Source organism: Telopea speciosissima, chromosome 3 (genome assembly GCF_018873765.1).
Source record: "Telopea speciosissima isolate NSW1024214 ecotype Mountain lineage chromosome 3, Tspe_v1, whole genome shotgun sequence".
Taxonomy (NCBI): domain Eukaryota; kingdom Viridiplantae; phylum Streptophyta; class Magnoliopsida; order Proteales; family Proteaceae; genus Telopea; species Telopea speciosissima.
In genome coordinates this window covers 3488347-3511160 of record NC_057918.1, presented here as the reverse complement: position 1 = coordinate 3511160, position 22814 = coordinate 3488347, and the positions used below count along the sequence as shown (strand labels likewise).

The 22814-nt window shown below is 38.2% G+C and overlaps 3 protein-coding genes across 3 annotated transcripts; 2 read left to right on the top strand and 1 right to left on the bottom strand.

The window, feature by feature from the left end:
* Positions 1-576: 576 nt before the first annotated feature.
* Positions 577-3580, top strand: LOC122656356 (uncharacterized protein At4g15970-like). Its single transcript, XM_043850835.1, has 3 exons — positions 577-599; positions 2463-2828; positions 2932-3580. The coding sequence occupies exons 2-3, from the start codon at positions 2508-2510 to the stop codon at positions 3433-3435; spliced, it is 825 nt and encodes a 274-aa protein (XP_043706770.1). The 5' UTR covers positions 577-599; positions 2463-2507; the 3' UTR covers positions 3436-3580.
* Positions 3581-8701: 5121 nt separating this feature from the next.
* Positions 8702-9937, bottom strand: LOC122656358 (probable signal peptidase complex subunit 1). The gene is made up of 2 exons (XM_043850837.1): positions 9829-9937; positions 8702-9182 (listed from the first exon to the last, which is right to left on the bottom strand). The coding sequence occupies exon 2, from the start codon at positions 9180-9182 to the stop codon at positions 8901-8903; it is 282 nt and encodes a 93-aa protein (XP_043706772.1). The 5' UTR covers positions 9829-9937; the 3' UTR covers positions 8702-8900.
* Positions 9938-10077: 140 nt separating this feature from the next.
* LOC122656357 (UPF0235 protein At5g63440) lies at positions 10078-22235 on the top strand. Its single transcript, XM_043850836.1, has 7 exons — positions 10078-10256; positions 10832-10946; positions 15079-15232; positions 15758-15854; positions 17108-17196; positions 17299-17367; positions 21997-22235. The coding sequence occupies exons 1-7, from the start codon at positions 10142-10144 to the stop codon at positions 22054-22056; spliced, it is 699 nt and encodes a 232-aa protein (XP_043706771.1). The 5' UTR covers positions 10078-10141; the 3' UTR covers positions 22057-22235.
* Positions 22236-22814: the final 579 nt, after the last annotated feature.

The following is a 22814-nucleotide window of genomic DNA, read 5'->3' as shown; positions in this document are numbered from 1 at the left end:
GCCGGTTGAGATCCGAAAGAACCAGTCAGTTTAATTAATCCGACTGATTCAGGTTGAATTGGCAATGTAGGACGGAGAGAGAGTGTCAGAAAGGAAAAGAAATGAAAGAACACATATGATTGAACTTTTGCCATGAGACAACCATTGTAGGTCCCGCTCTTGTAATCATCAGACACGTGTTGAAGGGCATTTTCTAGTGGGCCCTTGGAGCAAGGTATTGAATGATCCATGGAAGTTGGAAGGAAGGAAGAGGATCTCTTAGGATTTGATTTTCACTGATTCATGCACCGGTCTGTCCTGGTAAAAAATCTAAACGGATCCACAAATTTGCCATATTTACAACCCAAGCAGTTAATACTACACCCAAACTCCCCTCCCCTATCATTTTTTTTACAAGGAATGAACATAAGAGCAGACAAGGAGACAGAGATCATAAAAAATAAGAAAGAGAGCGAGAGAGCAAGAGAGAGAGAGAGATGAGAGATGAGAACAGATTTAAGACTCTCATCTGCCTTCTTCTGTTGTTTGTTGCATGCTTGCTCTTCTATATTTGGAGGAACCCAGTTAAAGGGACCATCAAGTCACTGGAAACTCAGTCTGTAAGCCCCTTCTTTCCTCCCTCAAATTTTCTATCCGTCTTCTTCTTTCAAATTTTAAATCAACACTAGTGAGTCTAGCATGGTAAATGAGAATCTTTGTGCTTCTTGGTTCTTCTTTACTTACTTTTCGCTGATCATTCAAACTATTGCCTCTAGGGGTTGTAATGACCAACGACTCAATCAATTTTTAAATTATCTTTGATACAATACATATGGGAGAGGGTAGGGCATACCCGCTAGCTTTCTTGGAGATAGCAACTGTGGCCAATGGAGAAGGTGGGATGGGAAGAGCAAGGGGCCATTTCCATAGGGGGTGGAAGAGAGATAGACTCATGCTGGGCACAGTGCCAGTGTGTCCAGTCTTTACCCAATACATATATATCGCGTAAACAAAAAAGTAAGAATGGAAAATAAATGATTAAGTTTTCCTTCACCCAAATGTTAATGTGACACTATAATTAGACTCTTGATTCAGCATTAGCAATCATCCCCCGTATGACATGAAAAAATACCGTTCTCAATTCAATCAAACGGTCAAATCTCATGGTTAAAGATTCTGATAAAAGAAAGTCCCAAAACATAAAGCATTGATAAGATTGTTTTTCTTTTCTTTTGGGTTCAAGTATTGAGTGGACATTAGGTGGAAAGAAGTACATGAGATGGGAAACTTTATTTTGTTCTCGTCTTTTGTAATAAAAAAAAAAAGGAAATAAGATTGTATATGATAAGAACCTTATGTTAGGGGTACAATTAGGGTTGCAACAAGGTCGGGTTGGGCTAGGCTTTATAGTACCCTAGCCCAACCCTAAGTCCCCTTAGCTGGGCCCAGGCCCGACCCGACCCTAACTCAGGGCCAGAAAAATCCAACTTTGACCCGCCCTCAGGGTCGGGCCGAGCTGACCCTGATTGGCACTGATCATGGGAAGGGGAAAAGAAATACATGGGCTGGAATGGGCTGGGAAGAACATTATTAATTTTACATAAAATAACAATATAATAAATTATATTATAACACTTATTATCTTCATATATAATATATTATATAAAAAAATGTGAGTGAAATTTAAAGTTTATAATGTATAAATTATATCAATATATATTTTATAGTATAACTTAAATCAGGGTCGGGCTGGGCCGGGCCAAGCTTAGCTCGAGGCCTCAACCCTAACCCGACCCGACCCTAACTCAAGGCCAAAAATTTTCAGCCCTGACCCGCCCTCAGGGCCAAATATCTCAGCCCAGACCCTATTCGGGCTCAGGGCGAGCCGGGGCGGGTTCGGGCCGACAGGGCCAAACTTGCACCCCTAGGTACAATGTTGTATTCCGTTGCTTGTATTAGTGAGTTGATTCCGAAAGACCGTTAAGAGGTTTATATGGGTATTTCAGTAAATTGCCTGTAAAAGATTTCGCTATATATTTGAAGCAAGGGTTCCTTCTCTATAATCAATCTAAGAGATGTATGAAACAGATCCCATTCAAGAAAAATTTAAATGGAAGTTGTATTCTTAATTTTTCCTATTGCATTTCAATAAAAAAATTATATTTCTTTATTCATATATAAAGTAGACAATTCTGGTAAAACATTCCCATGAAACAAATGGAGTCTAAAGAAAATAAAGGGTTAAGAAAAAAAAAATGAAAGTGGTGATTCTGCTTCACAACAATTCCAAGGAAGATTATCTTAACAAGTATCATAACTGATGTAGATTCATGACCTGATCATAAGCAAAACTCAGGAATGAATGTAATAGTACAGGGAGCTCACTTTGTAAATTCTATGCTGTGCTAGATTATTTAATAACCGCCTAACTGGGACTAAAGATGCATCACTAATCAATGTCTCCTTTTTCATGCTATTTACAGATTCGAGAACAAATAGAGCTGACCAATGTGTTAAGGAAAGCTTCCATGGAAGATAGGACTGTAATCCTTACCACCCTTAACCAAGCATATGCAGGTCCTGGTTCTATCCTAGACCTCTTCCTTGAGAGCTTCCAGACAGGTGAACAGACCAAAGGCCTTTTGAATCACCTGCTGATCATAGCTATGGATCATGAAGCATTTGATAGGTGCAAGGCCATACATCCTCACTGCTACCCCCTCACTACCCACAGAGTTGATTTTAGTGCTAAGAAACAGTCCATGACAATAGATTACCTCAAGCTCAGGTGGTGGAAGATTGAGATCTTGCAAACCATCCTTGAATTGGGCTACAGTTTTGTCTTCACGGTCCGAATCTTGCCACAGTGTTTCCATTTTTAATCATTGCATTTATAAAATCTGTCTCCATTTTTGAGCACCCAGGAGATAACTCACTGTGAATTAATTGCAGGATGCAGATGTGATGTGGTTCAGAAATCCATTTCCACACTTCAGCCCCAGCATTGATATTCACATTGCCTGTGACTATTACGGAGGCAATCCAACAGAGAGAAGTAATAGCATCAATGGAGGATTCAACTATGTGAGATCAAATGGCCTATCAATTGAGTTCTTCAAATACTGGCAAATGTCGAGGGTTTTGTATCCGGGGTATAGTGATCAGTCTGTCTTCCAAATCATAAAAGATGATATGGTCACTAGCATGATAGGTTTGCGGATCAAGTACCTAGACACAAGCTATTTTGGGGGATTTTACCAGCCCAGTGAAGATATGAACAAGGTGTGCACAATGCATGCCAACTGCTGTGTAGACATTGAAAGGAAGCTCCATGACCTCAAACTTGTTCTTGAAGACTGGAAAAACTTCACTAAATTGTCAACAGAGGGGGAAAAATTGAGGGCATCTTCTTCTTTAACTTCTCCCTGGAGAGCTCCAAGTCTATGCAAGAGTTAACATTTCTCTTTTAAGTATGTTTCCATTAAGGACTTGCATTAATAATTGGTTTACTTCGACCAAGTCTAGCTCTGAACCAGATGCCACGATCCTCCAATTGGACTAATATCTGGGTTACAAAGCAGCCAATTGAACATTCCAACTTGACTCATAGCTATTGAAATATAACCATGTGTTTTAAGCTCCAAGTTCTGCATAGGCACTAATTAAGAGTTTCAACACTCTTCTATATCAGTTCCATCCGTTTGCAAATCCAAACAGGCCCTATAGTTTGAACTAAAAGTTAGAATTAGTGCTGCAAACACGTTGGAACAGGTCAGATTAGAAGTGGATATATGCATATCCAATATAAGACCTTATTACTAGACAAGGTGCATTAAATATGTACCAGATATCTATAGGTGTATCCCTATCCAATTCAGTTATTATTGCAACATCAAATATTGTGATCAGATTTCTGATTAGGTTAAATTAATCATAACCTAGATGTACAAAGTAATATAACACAAGGAAAATTTTTCAGAACATGCCACATTGATAAGCTAATCAGGTTATTTTGTGAACGGATCTGATTAGATTAAATTATTCATCAACCTATTGTTTGGACATTATCCGATGGGGCCCAAATTTTGTGGATAGGTACGCCACAAACCACAAGATCTAATATTCACGTGTAAAATCTCAGCCCAGTTATAGTTTGCCAAGTGACAAAAAATATTTCAAAATTCAGGACCATGGGAGTGTGTTGTAGGAATGCATAGACATACATGAGGATGAATGCCAATACATAGGAGGGATTTGATTGAATAAGACTCTAAAATTTGACATGTGACTAATCCATACCATATACTATCTAACTTTCAGAACTGTCACATCATCATTCCATGTGGGAAATTGAGGATGGGCTGCTTTGATAAGATTACCAAAGCAGGCCGTGAGAATGAATGTTCCTAAATAAGATACCCTATACACATTTAAATATTCCACTAATGGACATCAGATGTTGTAAAAATGAATATATTATGGCAATAAACACATTATATTTTTTTACAATGACACATAAGACCACTAATATGAGTTTTATACGGAAAGAAACATGCATATGAGTAATGAGGCCGTATATGCATCTATCAATAATGACCCAATGAGTAATTGCATATTATAAATCAGTTCCATACTATGATATTAATAGGATTGAATACAAAAACGGATTCAAATAATATTTGGCCTGTTCACAGCCCAAGCTAGAATTAATCTGTTTCCTGTGGGAGAAGGAATTATTCTTGTTAGTTGAAAGGCTACCAATTCACAGTATTTGATAATTCTTTTTCTTAAGAAAATGGTGCCATAAACAATCAATGTCGTACACTAATATAGATAAATTACTAGTAGTAATAATAATACACATGGAAATCAGAAACCAAGAAAACAAATAAACCTGCTCTGAGCTTCACTTTTTGATTTTTAAAGAGAGAAGAAAATGCTTGTGCTTTGTCTATCAACTGTAAGTTACTACTACACGTTTCTTTACTCCAGGATATTATTGTTTCTTCGAAAGTTATTGTACTCTTACTATTTTTTTCTTCTTTCTTCCTCTTCAAAGCCCTTCTTCTCTAGTGCTGCCAAACTCCCCAATGGACCATGTGTTCTTTTTTCCCTCTTTCCCCCACCCTTTGAATGTGCTACTCCCCATCTTCTTTTGAAGATAGCAAAGGCAGTTACTTCTATAATATTACTCCACTGCTAAGAGTTTCTTTACTCAAAGATATTATTCTTTCTGCATTGTTCATTGTATTCTGCCTATTTTTTCTTTCTTCCTCTTCAAAGCCCTTCTTCTCTAGTAATGGCAAACTTCCCAATGGACCAAGTGTTATTTTTTCCTTTCTTTCTCCCACCCTTTGCATGGGCTAATCCCCATCTTCTTTTGAAGATGGCAAATACAGTTACTTCTATAATATTGCTGATGCAGGTTCATCATAGAAATTGGCTTATTTCTTTAGAAATAGGCCTAGGGTTGGGTTATATACATGTTGGGCCTTTGTTCCCAAGGGTTTTCTATGTATTAGGCCACTTTAATGAGCCTAAACTAGGGGTACATAGGTTGCATACGGGATTAGCCCAATACTTAGTTTATTTTTATGTTTTTTTAATTGAACCGGTTCAAATTGGATGCATCAAATTGGTTCAATTTAAGTGATCATGTGACTTGGTTAAGTGGTCATGTGACAACTTAAGTGGCCATGTGATGTAAGTTGGGCTGGATTAGGATTCTATAAGTCCAGCCATGTTTTGAGTCTATTTCTGTTAGTATTTTAGTTTCCTAGTTAGTTTAAGTTGCCTAATAGGTTAGGGATAGGGTTAGGCCTTTCCTTTTTAGTGTCTAAGTCTATTTTTGAGTCTTCTATATAAGTTTGTAAGGGAGGCCAGCATTAAATACGAATTTGATTAATAAAAAATATTGTTTTGCTGCTGTCTTTGCTGCTGCTGCTTCTCTCTTCAGAGACTGTATAGTGTGTCATATCAAGAACCCCCCCTTGTGACTAATATCAAGGTTGAAGGACTGGAATCCCCAGTGACTCCTTGCATCTTGTAGATCGGGAGGTCCACTCTTAGCTTTTCTTCAATCTGCTACTGTTGGAGATCAGTGTTAATTCAAGTAAGTAGTTTTATAATTTTGCAATTTGGGGCAGAATTGGATTTAGGGTTTTGATGGACAGATTGGGCTGCAACTGAGATCGAGTGGAGGGATAAGGCTGGACAGATTTTCTTCTTTCTTCCTCTTCAAAGCCGTTCTTCTCTAGTAATGGCAAACTTCCCAATGGACCAAGTGTTCTTTTTTCCTTTCTTTCTCCCACCCTTTGAATGTGCTAATCCCCATCTTCTTTTGAAGATGGCAAATACAGTTACTTCTATAATATTACTCTCTCTCTCTCTCTCTCTCTCTCTCTTGGATACTATTCTCTTCTCTTCTGTATTTCTTTTCTCTAAGAAATTTATTGAACTATTGTCTCCGTTTGCTGGACTGGAATTCAACAAAAGAGAGTTACTGGGGGCTAGATTTTTTTGGTCACTGAGCTGATATCGGAAGATTGGACCGGAGGCAGAGAAAAAAAAGGATGCTCTCATATCAGAATTGATGATCCGACTGATTTTACAAGTGTAGATTAAGGAAATGGCGGTGCTCATTGTGAAGTTACAATTGCAACGAATTCTACTAACTACTATCATGGCTATGATCCTCCAGGCTGGAACTGGAAGAAATACAAGAAAGATGCGAACGAAGTCCTCTTTTCCCCCTAAAATTCAGGCTCTCTGGTGTACTGCTTCATGGGTTTTTAATGGGTTATGATAGGATTGTTCTGTATCTTCTAGAGGTACATTCAGTGTTAAGGGTTGCACTGGTTGTTTTTAGCGTGTACCTTTTATTCTGTGTTGTAGCAAGCAAATTCTAATTAACGTATGAATTGGAATACAACTTCTTAATTACCTTGCGCTATGATGTTCAACAGGAAGATGGGGAGAAAAAAAGTTCACAAGGATTGAGTTGATCTCGATGGGATTGAGATCACCTCTTTCAAGAGTTAAGATGGAATCATATTAGCATTCGTTGTTTCAAATTCACGAAAAAATACAGAGCCAACTTGACAGTTAACACTTCTGTTACTAGTGTACAAGCAATAACTGACTCTAGAATTAATTCTCATAAACTTAACATTCTATTATCACATGGAACTTTGTTTGACAGATTACATATGGCGTTACAAGTAAAAGATTTCCATTATTCCTTATCCCCGGAATCAACTTATCCTCAAGGTGAGCACCACGATAAGACTTCATCAAGGTGCCATAGCATTTCCATGTGCATCTTCAACGGTAGCTCCTTGCCACTGAATTATACTTCTGTATCCATTTGATGCATCACTCAAGGTACCTGTCAAGGATTGACTCTGGAACCGGATGAATGGATACATCATCAGAAAGCAGAGGCAGTGTTGTCCAATCTTCTGAAATAGGAGGCAGTGTTGTGCTAATCTTCTTCTTAAAATAGAATACATGGAAAACTGGATGTACCCAAGAAAATAGTCAAGCATGATCACAACTACATTGCTTCTTGAAGCAATAGTCTGCAACATTGTTTTTGAAGAAAGTAGTTGAGCATCATCACACCTAAATTGCTTTTTGAAGCAATAGTCTGCTGCACTTGTTTTGGAAGATTCAATACTTGGGAAACTCCAGGTGAACCTAACAGAAAACCAACACATAAAGAGTTGGCCATCCAGCTCTTTCTATGGCCTTATGGGACTCAAAATAGAATTAAACTATAATTAGAATTCTGAATCAACATATAACCCAATTGACTCACTAACTACTGTTTCACAATCATATGCAGCCTTCAAAAGCCTATGCTCATCCATCAACTATGGCCACCCCGCGGGGGTGGAGAAAAAACCTTAAGTTGAGAGTTTCCCTCATGCTCGATTTTGCAACATACCTGCAATGTGTTCCAGGTGTTGCCAGGTTCCCAGTACAAAAACGGAAATGTTTGGTAGTTTTATTAGAAGCGTGTTCCAACTTGATTTAATTTCTCTAATTCATCATCTCAGAATTTCACTCCACCAGCAATGCCACTCACCCATTTCCTACAGCAGAAGCAACCCAACAAGAAAAACTTCCCTCTCATTATCAACGGCAAATGGAACTAGCTATTGGTATTTGCCCTCTACTTCCGTTGCTTATTGTATTTGTCCCCAGTATCCCCCCTTCTGTTCCTCCAGATTCTGAATTCAAGACATTAGCCATAGAGGAACATTTACAGTTCCACAGCAGCAGCAACTTAAAGCTCTTGATTTGGGCAGAAATTCCATAAATGAATTTCTTTGTTATCTGAATTTGATTTCTCAACTGATGAGACCATGACGAAAATTTGATAACGCAATTTTTTAGGATACCCTGAAAATTTTCATTTCTCTATGAATAAAATTCCATGTTTTTGCGCTGAAAGGAATCAATCTGATGTGTGAACTGGGTTTCATTTCTTTCCAATATTTTGATATGACTACATTTAGTCATATTGATATTTATACGAAGTTTGACATCAAGAAAAATAAATAACAAGTTGATATAAAATAGTGAATATGTAATTGAAACATATTGACCAAGTTGATCAAAAATAACTAATAGGTAATGGATTTTTGATAGGGAGGCACTTAGGAACCTACAAATCCAACATGTATAAACATTGAAAAAAATAATATATATGATAAGCTTAAGGTGAAGTAAATTTCCCTGCTTTCACTCTTCTTTAAGTATAAGTATCACATCAAAGGGTTTATTACTTTGATGGCAAAACAAAAAGAGTAAGCATCCACTGTCAGAGTATAAGTGCTAACAAAACAAGGTTCCATGCTAAAACAAAGTAAAAGATGAAATCTCTAGCAAATGCCAATTTTTTTTGTCACAAAGACCTACTTCTGGTGCTGTTTGGCGGGCTTCTTCTTTGAAGTCACAGGCTGTGGCTTTGGATGGCGCTCAGCTTCGATGGGATCCAACCACTTGAGAGGATGGCGATTGAAGAAAGGCCAGTTGGGGACAGTGATCAGCGTAGTCAGAACAACACCAACAGCATAAATGATCAACATCATCTGGAAGGAACCCATGGCATAGCCAGTAATGAAAGCTCCAACGGCGAAGACAACGAGCATAACCTGCATCAGCAGCTCTGCAAGCTTCTGCCCTTGCCAATCCATCTACAAAAGAGTAAACAAACTACATAAATTCAAAGAAACTCCGAAGACCAAACAAACCAGGTCACTGGTAAAAATTTTCAATCATAGTTTGTAACTAGAGGGACGGGGAAAAGTAAGTGTATGTGTGCGTCCTTCATTTCTTCGGGGTTGGTTCTGAGGCAACTTGGGTAGACGCTTTGGTAAAAGAAACGGTATATTTGCTGGGTTTAGAAGAAAATTCAGTTTAGATTTCATCTTTGAAAAGTTCTGCACTCGGTGTAGTCGATTTGCAAGGAATGAACAAATTCCCCAATGACAAAAATGATTCCATCGAATGGAAGAATGACAGTTATTGGCTAAAAGAACGAAAAATTTGTTTACGGGGTATACAGCAATGATGCACGCCCGTGACACGGATAACGAATTTCTGAACCCGATGAGTATTGAGAACGGAAGAAGGTATGGTAAGAAACCACATCAGATCCCATATTGTCAGAATTGAAGTGCAATGAAAGAAAGCAAGAAAGAATGAGAGAGGGAGACGACAGATGTCAGAAAATATATAAATTCCTGCTCCTCCTTCCTTCGATTCCACGGTTACTCATCGAAAAGCAGAGAGAGGGGAAAGGATTGAGGGTCTGAGGTAGACAACATGATCGAATAATACCTGAATAGTAGCCGGAGACGACCGTCAATGGAGAAGAGCACCTCGGTATGACGCAGTTGATGCCCTAGCAGAAGCGGAGCGCCTCTCTGGTTTCTGAGTTTCCACCTTGGGAGCAAAAGAAGTTCTTCGATACCCCATTTATTTTGTGTGGTTTTGTGTAGCGACACTGAGAAGTCCATTTACATTTTTACCCTTCACAAACGCATGTGCTATTTAATGGAGTTCAGTTTCGTGGAAGCTTTTGGAAATTGAAATTTTTAGTGAAGGAGGAAAGGAGAACGGAAACGCAGTGAGGACTACTGAGGAGGAAAGAATGCCGAAGAGAACGACGCACACGTATTCGAGCGAGGACGCAGCCCCCGATGGCCCAGAGTCCGATCTGTTCGTCTATTACTGCAAGCACTGTGGTTCTCATGTCCTCATCACGGGTTCTCTCTCCCTCTCTTTCTCTCTCTGTTGATCTCTCTGTGCCATCTTCTGATATTGTTACCAGTCTTGTTTCTTGGAAAAATCTTTGTTTGGATGGAACTTGAACCAATTGAATGAAGTATAAACGCCTGCTTTTGTTCCCCCCCCCCCCCCCCAACTCTCCTTTCAGGCTTAGGGTTTCTCAAACGGCATAGTTGTAGTTTTGTTAATTCAAAATCCCTCTATTGTATTCTTTAACAGTTAATGGAATGGTTGTAGCTCTAAGTGGCCTCAATTAAAACTTTGATTAAAAAGAGGAGCAGCAAAGTTTGAGTTGATTGTAGTGGATGTTGGCCGTGAATCTAATCTGGTTTGTTTTAACTAAAACACATATAAGGTTATGGATGGCTCTTTTGTGAGGTTTAAACTTATGTGCTTAAGAACCGCTTAGGATCCCTTTGTTTGAGTAGTTTGTAGAAACCTCACAATTATGCTTTCTCTGTTCTGTTTCTTAATATGTTCAATATTTCTTATCGTTGTGGCATTTGCTAATGACGCAGAGCATATTTTTCTTACAAAATTCATTTGTTTGAAGATACCCAGTTGCAGAAAATGCCTAAGCGGAAAACTGACAGAGCATATGTGCTGGACAAGAAGAAACATCTTGCTAGACTGAATATTAGTGAGGGTGGAAAAGTTCTTTTGAAACGGTATTTTTTTTTTTTTTTTTTCTGGCCTCAATAGTATGTTAATATAATGGGAAAGGTTTTCTGAGCTGCCCGGATGGGGGTTGCTAGCACATCAATGTCTATCTCTTTCCTCCTCACATGAAATGACTCTGCTGCCTACTATATATGTACCGTTTTGTCACTCCTCATTGATGCACTTCCCCAATCCTGCTTGCTCAGAGAACCCTCTCCCTAATATAATATAGCCCTTAGATAGTAACATTTGAGACATTCTTTTGTTTCTCTGATAAGATTGGATATTGCTTCTGGTTTATGTTTTTCCTTTTCAATTGGTAGATGCAGTAAATTAGGAACATGGAAAGAAGCTTAGATCCAGATAATCACACATCTTACTCCAGTTGGGGGAGAAAATAGAGAAGGAAAAAGAAAAAAAAAATATTATGAGCTAATGCTTTCTACATGTTAATTCCTGGTTCAAAAGTTAAATTCTTGTACTTATGCGATTTCTTTCTAACTGTTATGAAAAACCTTCAAAACCTCGTTAAGAAAGGTATGGGAAAGTTCTGTGAAGATGGGACAAAATATGTAGTGTAGACTAGGTTTAGTTAAGGTGGCTTGCTGATGCCTAGTAGTTTTAGCCTCCTAACACTAGTCGTCCACCAGGCAATAGCCAGCTGTTCCTTGGGCATTGATAATTAGATACAATTTTTTACTACTCTCTCTCTCTCACTAGAATATGCATGGATTTTTAGAGATTTGTATGGAAAAACTGAAATCAACTAATATTTAGCTAAACTCCAAATCAGAGGCTTCTTATAAATGTTGAAGGTTTAAATTTTTTAAGTTTGAAGCTCTCAGATGGCAAGGTGGTAAATATTTTGAAGTGACATACTTGCACTCTTCTTAGAAGCAAGAAATGAACGAAAGTTTGCTTTATTAAGGGATTAGGTATTCCAACTACTTGGTTATGAATTATGATGAAAAAAGTATGAGAGAAGCTAACTTGGACTGATTACTCATTAAAAGGAGAAATAGATGGAGAACAAAGGGAGAAGAAAAGCAGCACTAGAACTTAAAGTTTAGTTATTAAAAACTTGCTTAGGACATTATGAAATAAAAAATGTTATTTACTGGAAACCTTAAAATCTAAGTTAAGGAAGTTTTCTGATCCTTTTAAAAGCTATTTATAGTGATTAGTGAACATAAGTTATACATATTCTAAAATCCATAGTTAAAAAAATGTATATTTATATTAAAACACAAACCTGATTGAGAATCTATCGACTCTTTTATGCAACCAATGTGGACCCAAGTAAACAAAAAAGTGAACAAAACTGTCATAAGATTAGCACTCTGTTGTATATTTGCATTAAAACACAAACCTGATTGAGAATGTATCGACTCTTTTATGCAACCAATGTGGACCCAAGTAATTAAAAAGGCAAACAAAACTGACATAAGATTAGCACTTGGTTTGTAAATTGAGAGAAACACGGAAAAGTATTTCTGGACAACCTTTCCAGAGGCACCAAAACTGATGAATATGAACAAGTTTTGATCCGATGAATTTAGGCCTTTTAAAAAAATAATAAATAAATAATTCATGTTTCATGCTAGAAGAAAAAGGTTACAATTCCGCACAATATAATTTTCCCTACCCATATTCACACCAAAAAGAAAAGAAATTTGCTTACAAAAGAACATAGAAGAAGTATGGAGGGAATATTATATATTTCTACTCAGATTAAGGGAAGATAAATGACAATTCTAATGGCACCAAAATCTAAGAATTGAACTGGCTTTGACATAAGTTATTTAGGCCACAAATATGGCCAGTTTCCATATAGTTAATGTTTGAGGTAAACGTTGGCAGACCTAGCAACTTAACCAATTTGATATATCCTATTTCGAGAGGCTGATTTTTACCCATCTACTAAGAGCAATGAGAAATTCAAGAGGGGCATAAGTAAGCATAGAAATAACCATGAGTTGGCATCATAATGAATAACAACTATCAATGGTCGAGAGATTCCACCACATGATGGATATAGCTTGTCAGTTGAACTTACTTCCATTTTAATACCAGAGGCATAATGCTCTGATTGTTGCTTGGTTAATAGGTTTTAATATGTTGGGGAAGCTTGTTCTGCTTTCTTCATGAGGTAAATGGTTCCCTGATATAGGAATCTGAAGAAGATATATGCATTTTGGCTTTTTTAAAATATGTTGAAAACATACTGTGATGCAGTTACACGATAGTGGATGTAGGGATCTGGGATTATTTTGTAAATTTTTAATTTTATTTTATTAAGGAAGTATACATACATAGGAGATTTGATTGTTATTTAGTTTTCCAGTTTGATTTGGTTACTATATTCAGTTACATAGATGAATAGGAGTCTTTGCTTATTTATATTGTAACAATTGAATGAAAGTGGAAGAATTTGCAGGTTGGGATGGAATGTAATTGGTTTGAGTTGTGCCTACCGTGAGGGTCTAAAGTGTTCTGCTGCTGCTCCTTCTTTTCTCTAGTGTTTTCTCATCACTTCCTTATCTCAGGAATCATCTTACCTTCTCCTTTCTTTTCTTCCTTCCTCCCCTCTTTCTTTCTTCTTCCTTGCTGTTATTGTTGTTGTTCTTATTTATATGCTACTTGCACTGCCGCTGGGTTGAACAAAAAACTTGCCAAAACTCACTGATTTTTAGCCCATCCGACTTGGTATTCCAGAGCTTAGATCACCTCCATAGGGCGATTCTACCCTTAGATCCCTGCCCCCTACCAGGTCCTCTTTAGTGAGCTTTGCAGAGAAGTTCAGGTCTGGTTCCTTTGCCTCTGCCAGGCTTTGTTTCAAGAATATCTATCTGGTATTTAGGTTGTTGATTCTCATGTTGGTTGGTTGGATTCATGAGGGCTGAGGGTTTGGAAGTTAATACTAAAATCTCAGTTGGAATGGCTTCATATTGAGTGTGTTATCAAACTGGAAACGAAATTGGGCTACCTCTAGGCTGTTCAAATCAAGAGGTAGGAGATGACTGATTCTTGGTATTTACAATTAAGGACAGCTTCTTCAAACATTTGTTAAAAGCCCCTCATTCTGAAGTTATCTTATATTTCATTCTACTGCTGAGATCTTTTTTTTTTTTTTCCGGGATAGATAGGCCCTAAGGAGACTTGAACTCATGACCTCTTAATTCTGAGGTATTGGCCCTTGCCAGTTGCCAACTGTGCTACCCCCTTAGGTATTTTGCTGAGATCTAATACCTCAGAAAAGCCCTTCTAACAGAGTTCTTTCTGTTTTTCCCCTGGACTGTTCTGAAATTCCAGAGAAGTCCTCAATTATTCTGATTACAGTTTTTCCCTTCTTTCCAAAATTACTTCTGTTTTATCCCCAATCTGAAATTAAACTCCAGTTTTTCTCCTCTCTTTAAATTAATTACTCTTACGTCCAGATTGTGTTTCTCTCTATCAAAAGGGGATTGAACAGTTCTGACTATTTATGGAACTGCCATTACTCATTCAATTTGAGTTTTTGGTCACTTGTAGGCCCATAGAGATCTAATTTAAGGGTTTCGGAACCCAGGATTGCGTCATACTTACTCCTACAGGTTTCTCTTGATTATACTAAAGCTTTTCCTATCGGAAGCACTTATACTCATTTTATTGTGTTATCACTTGCAGTGGTTTGCTGTTTGTCGGTGATTTTTTGAACTATTATGTTGTTCTTACATATTTTATTTCCATATGTTAGACTATATATTTCAAAATCTAACTGTCCTGGGTAAGACACTAAACTTCCTAACTCTACTTATGCTTTAATAAGAATTTAAAATATGGAAGACTCAGTACCAAAAGCTATGCCTGCGATAATTATTGTAGATAGCTGGGGTCAGCTGACCGTCGTGGCTTGTCTGCTGGCATCCTATCCATCCTATTTCTCCCACCCCCTCCCAAAAATAATGACAAAATATCATTCAGTTCTTTTTAGTCCCTTCATGACGGGTTGTGTTCCTGTTGTTTCTTGGGTTATTTAGTTCATGCTACCTTTCAACCTAAAGCAATTATTTGCATTTGATAATCAGGGTCTCAAGATGTAAGTAAATTATAGTTGCATTTGGAGCTCATATGTACAAACTGTGGATCTTTCTTATCCAGTGGCGAAGGGAAATTGGAAAAACAATTCCGTATGACCTGTGTGGGTTGTGGGCTTTTTGTTTGTTACCGCACAGAAGAAGATTCAGAAGGTGCCCCTTTCATTTATGTTGTTGATGGCGCACTTAGCTCAGTTGCAGCAGAAACAAACCCTCAGGTATAAATATATTGTCTATCATCAATATGTGCCCTGTTGTTGTCATGTTTCCTTGTGTTTGCATTGCATGGAACCTGATTACATGATTGGGTAAGTTGGTTTTTTTCCTCCACATCGGCGCATTTTTCAGGCAGAATGTTTGGGGAATTATTATATAGAACATTGTTGGAACTGCAAAAGCTAGCACATATTCCTGGAACTGCACAAGTCATATCCCTTAATGACTCTATTTGTTATTGGGAAAAGAATTTGATGCAAACGCCATTTTTTTTCAAGCATTGACATAAGCCAATTCACTATATTTGGTCAGCTCAGTCCTAGGTCCTAACTAACCTGAGAAAGTTTATACTTTAACATTATTCTGTTTCATGGATGCGGTCAACAGACATCTTCAGATTTTGTGTCCTAATCTATTGATCTTCTCGGCAAGTCATGTTGATTACGCATTCATCAACAAATGTAGGTGTCATAGATTAAATCTATGTGCCAATTTATTTTCTAATAATTTGCATGACTATTCTGCAGGACGCGCCTGTCCCACCCTGCATATCACAATTAGAAGGTGGTCTTGTTCAAGTGGCAATAGAAGTAGAAGACCGTGCACAACGTTCCGCAATTACAAGTAAATGTACTGACTTGATACTTTTGTTTATTGCTTTTATGTCTAAAATAACATCTATTACATTCATAGCATCAAGTCCTTCCCAAAACCTCACCCTTCTTGCCAACCTTTGCCCACCTGTCACTGCACCACGGTTGATGGAACATGTGCCTGACAGAGAATGCCCAAGCGGATTCTTGAAATAATCAATCAGGTCTCGTTATAGAATTTGTCAAAAGGTTCCCAAATCCTATAGTTGTTCTTCCTGACTTAACCTAAGCATAAAGCTAAAAGCTTGATACTGTCAGAGCCACCTAAAATTTTTATGGAGCATGAAATTAATGTTGCAACTCTCTGCTAAGGAAATATTTGGATGGTCCATCCTTTCCTTGTGTTTCTGTGATCGTTTTTGGGCTTGGAGTCCTTTACTCTGGGGTAATTATATTGCAGCCCGCAGTCTGGCTTTGGAAACTGATCGTATCCGCTTAGTTTGATTTCTTCAGATGTTGATTCTTGGAAAAGTGGAAAGTCAGATCCCCCGCCCCCCCCCCCCTTCTTTTGGTGACAGTAAAATGCTTTTTTCATGGTCTTTGGGTTAATTACAATCTTGATATGATGGTAAGTACAGCTCATGGACCCTTGGAATGATGGACATCACTGTTGTATTGTTTGTCAAAAGGTTCCCAAATCCTATAGTTGTTCTTCCTGACTTAACCTTCTTAGGTTTGGGGGCTGTAAGCATAAAGCTAAAAGCTTGATTCTGTCAGAGCCACCTAAAATTTTATGGAGCATGAAATTAATGTTGCAACTCTCTGCTAAGGAAATATTTGGATGGTCCATCCTTTCCTTGTGTTTCTGTGATCGTTTTTGGGCTTGGAGTCCTTTACTCTGGGGTAATTATATTGCAGCCCGCAGTCTGGCTTTGGAAACTGATCGTATCCGCTTAGTTTGATTTTCTTCAGATGTTGATTCTTGGAAAAGTGGAAAGTCAGATCCCCCCCCCTTCTTTTGGTGACAGTAAAATGCTTTTTTCATGGTCTTTGGGTTAATTACAATCTTGATATGATGGTAAGTACAGCACATGGACCCTTAGAATGATGGACATCACTGTTGTATTGTTTAGTTACTGAGCAATCAATTGAAGCTGCCCTTATTCTTCATATCTGTACTTCGATGAACTTCTTTCATATCTCAATACAGATATGCGGTGTTTGGAATATTTTCTAGTGTTTCATTGAATAGATTCCCAAAGACTTACTATTCATTTGTATCAGGAGTAAATGCAGATGATGTTCGTGTGACAGTAGCTGCACCAGCAGCACGGGGGGAAGCTAACAATGAGCTATTGGAATTTATGGGCAAGGTATTTTTTATTCCATAAGACAACCTGAAGTATTTTAATTATTTTGTTAAACTGTCAATTTTAGGGGCATATCTGCATATTTGCTTAATGTTCTTGGCACAGGTGTTGGGTCTACGACTGAGCCAGATGACTCTTCAAAGGGGGTGGAATAACAAGTCAAAGCTCCTTGTGGTGAGTCCATAAACATTTATAACAATTTTGTTTGGTATTAATAGAAGCTTAGAACTGCAAGCTACGATTTTCCGTGACTTTGTTGACCATGAGTAGCCTCTTATGTAATGAAAAGTTCTACATTCACTATATGCTATTTTCCTGTCAGTAAGCTAATATGACATTAATTCCGCAGTTGGATATAGAAATTATGCCAGCATTTACAGTTACATGACATCATATGGCCACATGGTGCCTCTCATTGGGATGGCAGCATGTTAACTTATTAGCTTATTCTCAAGTTTCACTGCCAGTGCCAGTGAAATGCCAAACCTTTCTTTCTGCATGATTTCAGTTTATTTGTTGAGTAGGGGCCATTGCTTAGAGCAATGGTATAAAGTTCGGGCTGCTAGGGTAAATGCCCGGGTTCGAGTCTTGAGGGCGGCCAATTTGCACAAAAAATGCCAAAGGTTAGGACCAGCTCCATACTCATTCCTCCAAGGACCCCACATAGGCGGGATAATGTGGTCTTTAACCTTTCACTTGAGTCGTATGCATGACCAAGGACTGGGAGCCATCCTTCAATTGGTTCCATCCAATACATCTAGTATCACCAATCCAAACCAGCCAAAAAAAAAAAATTTTAGTGATTATTCTTTGGGAGAATTGCCTAGATCTACTAGATAACAAAAAGATTTACAAAATTAGTAGGTATTTAATATATTTTACAATCTCTAATTACATTTTTCAAAAGATTTACCAAATCCCCATATGAGTGAAAAAAGTTGAAGGAATAGCCCAAAATACCCCAACATCATTTACTCTCTTCTTCTTTCTTCTCCTTTTTCTTCCATGAACGAAGCCGAAACCACTCCCTCCTCCCTCCCCTCCAACCCCAACCCACCCTCCTCCATGCAAACCCACCCCGCACCACCACCTCCAACATCATTGCCACCCACGCCTCCCTTCCCTGCAAACCGCCCCACCATGCTCCCCTACCCCCTCGCTCCCCTGCAAACTCACCCTGATGTTTATTACCGTTATCTGGACTGAAACCTTGTACTTTTATGACAGTGAAAGACAAAAATGATTGACTTGGTTGTTTCACATGGAATTCTCTTAAAGTCTTTTTACTACTCTTCTCCATTCTCCCGGTGTTAAAAATACTACCTGATCCTATTGAAAAACTTAGGAGCTCACAGTAAATTCCTTAGCCATAAGTGATTTTATTAAGAAGGGCCCTCCGCCTGCTTAAGATTAGGGCAATCACTACTAAAATTTACACTTCTTTTTGTTGCAAGAAATTCAGGTTAGTGTAAAGGAGTGAGAGGAGTAACTGCGGACTCAAGAGTAAAGAAGGGGAAGGACAAATGGACAATGGCTCTCTGCAAGATCATATAGAAGTGGATTGACAGAGAAAGTTTATCTGAACAAATTGCAAGTGAAACAAGTAAAATAATTATTTTTTTGATATAAACGAGTAAAATGATTCATGAAATATATTTCCTTTTCTCTTCCTTTGTTTTTACATTAATAAATCATCCACAAAAGAAGATGCGAATGAAAAATGGTTTATAACAATGTAAAATAGGAGTTTTTTTATACGATGGGAGAAACATCAATTAACTCCCCCAGCCTTCTCCCAGGACTTGAATGGAAAATTAGAGGGTGGTGAAGGGGAGAATTCAAGGAAGGCTTAGACTCACCGAAAAGCATCGCCCTAAGGATCACCTAGATACCGAACAAGCCTCGAATATGGAAATCGTAACCTAAACGCAAACAATGAGATCTGTAGAGAGAGAGAGGGAGAGAGAGAAGGAGAATGGGATGGTGGTTTGCAGGGGAGGGAGGGAGGAGGACGAAGGGAGGGGAGGCGTTGTTGATGGTGTGGGTTTGTTGGGGAAGGAGGGAGGGAGGGAGGGGGATGGGGGGGTGAAATGATTGCACCGGTGTTGTCCATGGAAGAAGAAGAGAGAGAATGAAGTTGGGGGTATTTTAGGTTATGTTTTTTAACTTTTTTACTCATATGGGCATTGGGTAAATCTTTTGAAAATTATAACTTGTAATTGTAAAATATAATTTATATCTACTAATTTTGTAAATCTTTTTTGAGTAAATTACTCCCCCCTCCCCTCGATTATGCTCTAATGACAAACCCCTCCCCTGGGTTTTGAGTAATGACTCTCCCCTCCCCTGCATTCCCAAGATTCTATCAACCGTACCCATTCCGTTAAAAAAAGCTGTTAAGTGATAGGAAAAGACTATATTACCCTTTTACAGTTTATCTAAAAACCCTATTCTAACTTCTCTCTCCTTGCTCTATCGTCTCCCACCTGTGGAAACGAGAAAGTGAAGATGGAGAGTGCATCTTCCACCCGCTGAAACAGCCATTGCCGCAACAACCTGCCAGTGCTTGGACGTGCATCTTCCATCTCCGCTTGGACCTGCAACCAACTCCCATCTCGGTTATTCTCTCACAGCTTGGACCAAAAAAGATGAGTGGAAATTGGAAATTTATTGGTGAAAATGGCACTCCACAACATCCACCTGCTCAAAGACAGATAAAAGATACGTTTATGACTATTTTGAGTGCGTCTCTTTCTCACCATCACTATCAAAAACGTTTCTTTTAGAAGCCCAGATCCAGAAAATCAACAAATTAATGCCAGACGATTAGAGTTTCCATTCCATGCATATACTGGAGGTAAGAAATTTACGGTAAACTTTTCATTTTTCTAGGAGAATGAATTTAAAGCCATGGCCACCATTTCTATTGTTTGAGTACAGTAAATGGATCAAAACCCGATTCAGATAACCTCTTAGATTCGTCGTTTATTGAAGATTCAGAAAAAAACTCTTGAGAAGTTAGTTGGGAGCCAAATTGGCGGATTTCCTTGAAATCAGATTTCTGACTTTTTATTTGCATCTTTGATTGGTCTCTATCCAACTTTAGGAGATCTGGTTTGAAGTTCTGAACTGCTCTCATATCTATTTGCCCCATTTGTGATGAATTTTTCAAAAACCTCTTACTTCTCCACACACAGTTTTGATTCTATGAATGATCACAAGTGGGTTTAATGTGGGTTTTTTGGGGAAGAAGATTTTATCATTTCTGTTCAAACAGAGTAGCAAACGATAACTATGATGCACAGGACTCCAGTAGTTCAATTCCTCTGCTCTTTGGAGTTATCCTAATTGGAAATCCATAATCTTTTCACAAACTCAGAATGAAGATTGATATGATCCAGCTTCTCTGATTAATGAATAATAACTCATCGTTCTCTCTCTTTCAAATAAAACAAAACTGTATTAAGAACGATTCGTCATTCTGGCTCATACCCGTTAGCCATTAGCCATTAGCCAGCCACTCGTTTCTGTGCACATGGCACATGGCACATGGCACAGGGCACAGTGTCTCCACAATCTTCTGTGGGACACACTTTAATTGCACCTCTACTGTTGCTGAAATGAAAGGGAAGCTCATTGTGCTAAATCTCTTCAATCTGAAGAAAGTGCAGACTGTATCCCTGATAGGTTACAAGAAGTTTTGATGAATTAAATTTTCTTAAGGTTGTATGGTTTACCATTAATAGTTTACAGTTCAATTGGGGATTAGAACTTATGGATATAATTGCAGAAAATAATTCACCTTCTTTCAAAAATGAATTTTGTGTTTATTGTCTGAGAACAATTCAATTTTAATGGTGGCAAAGCATCCTCAATTGTTTATGTCACTGGCAACTATTGTTGTTCTTACCATAGTTAATGTCCCCTTGAATTTCCATTTGTCTCTATTTTTTTTCTTCAGAGAAATTTTCAAACCTTTATCCTTTTACACATGGTCAATTCCAATCGGGTTCAAACTTAACCCACCTATAGTGGGTGATTGCACCAGAGCTGCCAACTTTGTTTGAACTGCTTCTTCTTATGGACTGGATATGATGATGAAACACCTTACCTTCAACAACTTGGTGGTAGAAGAATAGCGCGGGAGTGTTCGACTGAAACGAAGAAGCAGCTCTCTGGTTCTGCCGGAGTGTTTAAACGAAAGAAATAAGATTCGTATTCTCTGATATTGCTGGAGTGGTCGAACGAAATGAAGAATATCTTCGCTGATTTCTGCCGAAGTGTTCGAACGAAAGGGAAACTTCCGCTGGAATGTTCGAACAAAATGAAGAAGAAGAAGAGATTTTGTCTATTTTTATTAAGGGGTATTATTGGTATATCAGAAAAATAAGGGCATTTTGGGGTTTAAATGAAAATATTTTGGGTGATGTCATCACTTAACAGTCCTTTTTAACTGAATGGGTACGGTTGTTAGAATCTTGGGAATGCAGGAGAGGGGAGAGTCATTACTCAAAACCCAGGGGAGGGGTTTGTCATTCAGGCATAATCGAGGGGAGGGGGGAGTAATTTATTCATCTTTTTTCTATCTAGTTGATCTAAGAAATTCTCCCTTATTCTTTTATAATTGATTTATCGTTTCTTATTCGAGTATAGAGGGTCTATTATGAGCCCCTATTCCAATGTAATCAAGAGATGACCTTATTTTTGTTTTGAAGTATAAAGGTAGAAAACTAGTTCTTTTTCTTTTCCATTTTAAGCTTTGATCTGTCTTTGTATAAAAGATTTTAATGTTTCTTGAACCAGGTGGAGGACTTGTCCGCTAGACAAGTCTATGAGAAACTTCTGGAGGCTGCACAACCTTGATGCTTTCTGCATCCAGCTTCACTTCCTTCTTGTGGTATATGTGCAGGCCCTGGTCTATGACTCTATATTACATACCATTGCTGGGTATGTTTCATCTGAGGGCCATATAACTGTTAACTTGATGCTTCATGCATCCATCTTCACATCCTTTTGTATTAACATTACATATGAATCCTCTCCTCTTTGGAAGAAGATTAATTTCTGTTTTTGCATGAAATAAATTGTCTTTCTTATTGTGGACTCATTGAATTTTTTTGAAAATGTTATTCTTAAATTTTGTGTGCGATATGTTTCTGCTCACTGTTCAGTGAGTGAGAGTAGTGCTTGGGTTGGTGTTTGCTTGATTGCAGTCCCCCCCCCCCCTTCTATTCCCCGAGTAACACTCAACCCATGCAGTGTAGATGCTGGTATAGGGGTCAATAAATCCACTGGACTGAAATGCTGCTGGGGATTTATTCCTAAATTTTTCCATTTTGGTTTTCATGAAATGCTGCATATTACTTCAGAAACTCTTCTAAAGAATATCTAATAGAGTGGACTTCTGAGTTGTTATCTGCAAGGTAACAGTTTCTCTTTGTTCATGACAAGGTCCAACTTGGGTAGGAGGGGGTGATGTGATCAGTTCGGTGGGTTTTTTGGGGGTTGGGAGGGGAAGGGAGTTGGAGGTTAATGCAGTACTGTTTTGGGGAATTTTAGTTACTTGCTGAGAGGCCCAATTATAAAGTGTTGGGGAGAAAGTGAGGAAAGGCAGTGACCTT

What these genes read in the sequence shown, in the direction of transcription:
- LOC122656356 (XM_043850835.1), top strand. Translation starts at nt 2,508, where the DNA reads ATGGAAGATAGGACTGTAATCCTTACCACCCTTAACCAAGCATATGCA. An exon ending in GCTACAGTTTTGTCTTCACG is followed by an intron (nt 2,829 to 2,931) that starts GTCCGAATCTTG and finishes AATTAATTGCAG; the next exon opens with GATGCAGATGTGATGTGGTT.
- LOC122656358 (XM_043850837.1), bottom strand. Translation starts at nt 9,182, where the DNA reads ATGGATTGGCAAGGGCAGAAGCTTGCAGAGCTGCTGATGCAGGTTATG.
- LOC122656357 (XM_043850836.1), top strand. Translation starts at nt 10,142, where the DNA reads ATGCCGAAGAGAACGACGCACACGTATTCGAGCGAGGACGCAGCCCCC. An exon ending in GGAAAAGTTCTTTTGAAACG is followed by an intron (nt 10,947 to 15,078) that starts GTATTTTTTTTT and finishes TTTCTTATCCAG; the next exon opens with TGGCGAAGGGAAATTGGAAA. An exon ending in TATTGGAATTTATGGGCAAG is followed by an intron (nt 17,197 to 17,298) that starts GTATTTTTTATT and finishes TTCTTGGCACAG; the next exon opens with GTGTTGGGTCTACGACTGAG.